Below are 5,000 nucleotides of genomic sequence, written 5' to 3' on the forward strand. Positions count from 1 at the left end.
AAACAAAGCCAACAACCTCCCCACTTGATGTGATGCCCCCACAGATAGTTAGGGAGACATTTGATATATTAGGACCTTTTGTCCTGGATATCATTAATACTTCCCTTGCCACTGGTACTGTTCCAGCATGCTTTAAACATGCTGTAGTTACACCTCTGCTCAAAAAGCATAATCTTGATGCTACAGTGGTTAGTAACTATAGGCCGATTTCTAAATTACCATTCTTGGCTAAATTGCTGGAAAAGGTTGTATATTCTCAGCTTTTACCATTTTTGAGTAGAGATGGTATTTTTGAGATTTTTCAATCTGGCTTTAAGTCTATGCACAGCACTGAATCTGCTCTTCTGAAGGTGACAAATGACTTGCTACTTACTGTTGATGAGGGAAATTGTGCCATCCTCATTTTATTGGACCTTAGTTCTGCTTTTGATACTGTTGACCATGACATACTTGTTGGTCGCCTGGAAAAGTGGGTGGGGTTACAGGGAGAGGCCCTGAATTGGTTCATATCTTATTTTAAGAATAGAACCTTTTCAGTGAATATTAGCAGCTATTTCTCTTCTTCTGCTGATGTCTCTTGTGGTGTTCCACAAGGGTCCATACTAGGGCCCCTCCTTTTTTCTCTCTATATGCTGCCATTGGGTCAAATAATTAGGAAGCACAATATCAGCTTTCACCTGTATGCTGATGACATACAGCTTTATCTTCCCATTAGACCGAATGACAATGGCTCGTTAACATCTCTTAGCAGTTGTCTTGAGGACATAAAGAGGTGGATGGCTGAAAATTTTCTTCAGCTGAATGAAAGCAAGTCAGAGGTTATCGTTTTTGGGGGTCCTCATCACATCAATAGTGTCTCCAATAACCTTGGTCACTTGTCTACATGTGTCAAAACATCTGTGAGAAATCTTGGTGTTATCTTTGACTCTGACCTCCGATAAACAAATCAACTCTGTGGTAAGGAATAGCTTCTTCCAGCTCAGAAATATTGCGAAGATTAAGCCTTTTCTCTGCTATTCTGACCTGGAAAAAGTTATTCATGCATTCATTTCTGCAAGAATTGACTACTGTAATTCTCTGTATATTGGGATTAATCAGTCTCTGTTGCGGCGCTTGCAGGTAGTCCAGAATGCAGCAGCAAGGTTACTGACTAATACCAAGAAAAGAAACCATATTACACCAGTCCTTGCCTCACTACATTGGCTGCCTGTTCAGCACAGGATTCAGTTTAAAGTGCTTTTATTTGTTTTTAAAGCGCTTAATGGTCAAGCCCCGGCTTATCTCAGTGGTATGCTTTCTCCCGCAACCGCACAGCGATCTTTAAGATCAGCCACTCAGAACTTGTTGACTGTTCCTAGGGCTCGTTTGAAGCTAAAAGGTGATCGTGCATTTGCAGTTTATGCTCCGAGGCTATGGAACACTCTACCTCCTAATATTCGACAAGCACCTTTGGCCGCTGTTTTTAAATCACTCCTAAAAACATACCTTTATAAGCTGGCATTTGAACAGTGAGGAGCTGTGTTAATTTTAATTGTTTAGTCTATTTGTATCTGTTTTATTTTGTCTCTTACTCTGTATTTTTATTTGGTTCTTACTTTTTTAATATAATGTTGTGTTATGTAAGCTTATTCGATGTACAGCACTTTTGTCTACGTAAGTTGTTTTAAGAGTGCTTTATAAATAAAATTTACTTACTTACTTACTTATTATTATTATCATTACTATTGTTATTATTATTATTATCATTATTATTATTATCATTTTTACTATTATTATCATCATTACTATTATTATCATTATCATTACTATTGTTATTATTATTATTATTATTATTATTGTTGTTGTTGTAACTAATGAGAGCGGTCGGTTGCCAGGCTGGAACGCGGGTGCTCATGGGAAATTTAGTTTTGTAATACATGACTGAGAGGCTACTGAGAAGGGTATTGAAAATGATACAAATATTTAAATATTTGTATATTTAGTAAATATACAAAGGTAGTACATATTAAATATGTAGGGATATAATGTATAATTTATGAGTTTCGGGCGATTTAAACATCATTTAATAGAAGTATGAGGAAGTGTCATGTTGCCATGGTGACCGGACGCTCGTGAAACTATGCTGAGGCGGCGGTGTGTCAGAACAGAACCGCTATTAAATGTATACATTATAATTTATATAATATAGAAATATATCAACGTATATAAGGTAAAGGTTTGAGTTTGTATGATTCTGTAGCACTCAGGAGTTAAAACAGTATAGTATCAGTATAGTTTTAAGCTAACGAATAAAACTAATAGCTTGGTGTGGTCAGTTTCGGTTGAGGTTAGCATGATGCTAAGCGGATGCAGTATTGCACACAAAGGAGAACATCCGGTGAGCAAACACACCTGTCAGGTAAAGTCTGGACCTCTTATCTTATCTTATCTTATCTTACTATCAGCTATTCCCATAATGACTTTAGTGGTTTTCCCAGATCTGCTCACCTTATTCCCTTAGTTATTTATTCACACTGTCCACAGTCAAGCAAGCTTTACATCATGGTGGACACACACCGAGCAGGCATAACATTCTGACCACTGACAGGTGAAGGGAATAATAATAAATAATAATAATACATTTTATTTATATAGCGCTTTTCAAGATACTCAAAGACGCTTTACATAAGACAAATAATCAAAACAAATACGTACATACACCATACAAATCATAGTACAAAATCAAAATAGTACATCAACATCAAGAATAATTAAGATAAAAACAAAGAGAGCAGCATAAGACAGTTCATTAAAAATTAGCTAAATTATGAGAGAGAACAACAAATATAGAACAATTTCTTAAAATTAGACAGAAGCAGGACAGATTTACATGCAATCAGGAAACTGAAAACTTTACAAGTTTTAGGATCTAGGACTTCACATTTCTGTCGTGATCTAAGTATAAAAACTATTAAAAAGAATAGCAAAAATAAAAGCATTTATTTTGTGTTGTTACAAGTTAAATGCCACTCTGAATAGATGAGTTTTGAGAAGTGACTTGAATTTGGACAGGTCAGGACAATCTCGTAGGTGTTTGGGGAGAGCATTCCATAAAGATGGAGCAGCTATGGAAAAGGCCCTGTCACCCCAGGTCCGGTGCTTGGTCCTAGAGGGTATGGACAGTAGGTTAGCCTCAGAAGAGCGAAGGCTACGGGAGGGAATGTGCTGATGGAGCAGGTCGGTGAGGTAGGATGGGGCCTGATTATGGAGAGCTTTGTGAGTGAATAGAAGAATTTTGAATTGAATGCGTTGAGCAACGGGAAGCCAATGAAGTTTTTGTAGAACAGGTGTAATATGATCACGGGAGCGAGTATGAGTAAGGAGGCGAGCAGCTGAATTCTGGATATACTGAAGTTTTTTTAGTATTTTGTTAGATGTACCATAAAGGATGCTATTGCAATAATCAATTCTGGATGTAATAAAAGCATGAATCAAGGTTTCGGCGGCAGAAAAGGAGAGTGATGGACGTAGACGTGCTATGTTTTTTAGATGAAAGAAAGCAGTTTTGGTGATGTGATTTACATGGCGGTCAAAAGAGAGGTTGCTATCAAAAATTACACCAAGATTTCGGATGTTAGAAGACGGAGACAAAGTGTCATTATCAATGGTAATTTGAAAATTTTTTGTGGTTTTTGCCAGGGTTGTAGGACCTACGATGATCATATCTGATTTTTCACAGTTTAATTTGAGGAAATTAGCTTTCATCCACAATTTCATTTCAGTGATGCAATTTGTCAGAGTGGAGTGAAGTTCAGTATTAATGGATTTGGAGGAGATGTAAAGCTGAATATCATCAGCATAGCAGTGGAAATGTAAACCATGCCGACGTATGATGTCACCAAGGGGGAGCATATAAAGAATAAACAAAAGGGGACCTAACACTGAGCCTTGGGGAACGCCTTGGGACAGTGGAGCAATGGCAGAACTACAATTGTTGATATTAACAAACTGTTGTCTGTTTATGAGATATGACCTTAACCACAAAAGGGCAGTACCAGTGATGTTGACAGAGGATTCAAGGCGGGACAGAAGAATGGAGTGATTAATGGTGTCAAAAGCTGCAGTAAGATCAAGGAGGACGAGAATATTAATTTGTCCAGAGTCTGAGGAAAGAAGAAGGTCATTTGTGACTTTGAGGAGGGCTGACTCAGTGCTGTGCTGGGGGCGGAAACCAGACTGAAATGATTCAAATAGATTATTGGAATTTAGGTGATCTTTGAGCTGTGAGGCAACAACACGTTCCAGTATTTTCGACAGAAATGGAAGATTGGAAATGGGCCGAAAGTTACTCATAATGTTAGAGTCAAGTCCAGGTTTTTTAAGTATGGGAGTAACAGCAGCCAATTTGAGTGATTGAGGGACTGAGCCAGAACTAAGAGAGGAATTGATTATCTCTGTGATAAGTGATGAGATAACTGGAAAACAACCCTTAACAAGTTTTGATGGAGCAGGATCCAAAACACAAGTGGAGCTTCGCATCCCTGTTAAGATCTCAGATAGGTCCAAAAGAGACACAGGTGAGAACTGAGACAGAGGCTGGGTAATAAATTGAGATGAGATAGGCGGAGAAACAGAGATGACAGGGGAAACTGTCAGAAAATTGTGGATATTCTCAACTTTTGTTTGAAAAAATGAGAGGTAAGAGTTACACTTGTCAACTGTAAAGGAATTGGTAGTATTGTCAACTGGTTTGAGAAGTTTATTTATTGTGGAAAAGAGAGTCTTAGGATTTGTTGATCCAGCATGTATGAGTTCGGAATAGTAAGTGGATCGGGCTGCCGTAAGAGCGTCTTTGTAATGTTGAAGATAATCAGAATAAATCTGATAATGTACTGTTAGACCGGTTTTCTTATAAAGTCTTTCAAGCTGGCGTTTACGGGATTTCATTTGGTGAAGCTCAATTGTGTACCATGGTGCAGAATGACTAAATGAAACAAATTTGGTTCTCAAAGGAGCCAGCT

General features: G+C 37.9%; 1 protein-coding gene across 2 annotated transcripts in view; it reads left to right on the forward strand.

The window, feature by feature from the left end:
- Positions 1-2,027: 2,027 nt before the first annotated feature.
- btbd16 (BTB (POZ) domain containing 16) overlaps positions 2,028-5,000 on the forward strand; it is a 47,616-nt gene continuing 44,643 nt past the window's right edge. Inside the window, exons 1-2 of one of the 2 annotated variants that reach the window (XM_063003857.1) lie at positions 2,028-2,161; positions 2,316-2,398. In XM_063003857.1, the coding sequence (XP_062859927.1) occupies positions 2,333-2,398 (66 nt within the window). In that variant the 5' untranslated portion in view covers positions 2,028-2,161; positions 2,316-2,332. Of the gene's footprint in view, positions 2,162-2,204; positions 2,399-5,000 lie in introns of those variants that run through there. The other variant, XM_063003858.1, reaches the window with a different exon arrangement.

Source organism: Trichomycterus rosablanca, chromosome 10, assembly GCF_030014385.1.
Source record: "Trichomycterus rosablanca isolate fTriRos1 chromosome 10, fTriRos1.hap1, whole genome shotgun sequence".
NCBI lineage: Eukaryota > Metazoa > Chordata > Actinopteri > Siluriformes > Trichomycteridae > Trichomycterus > Trichomycterus rosablanca.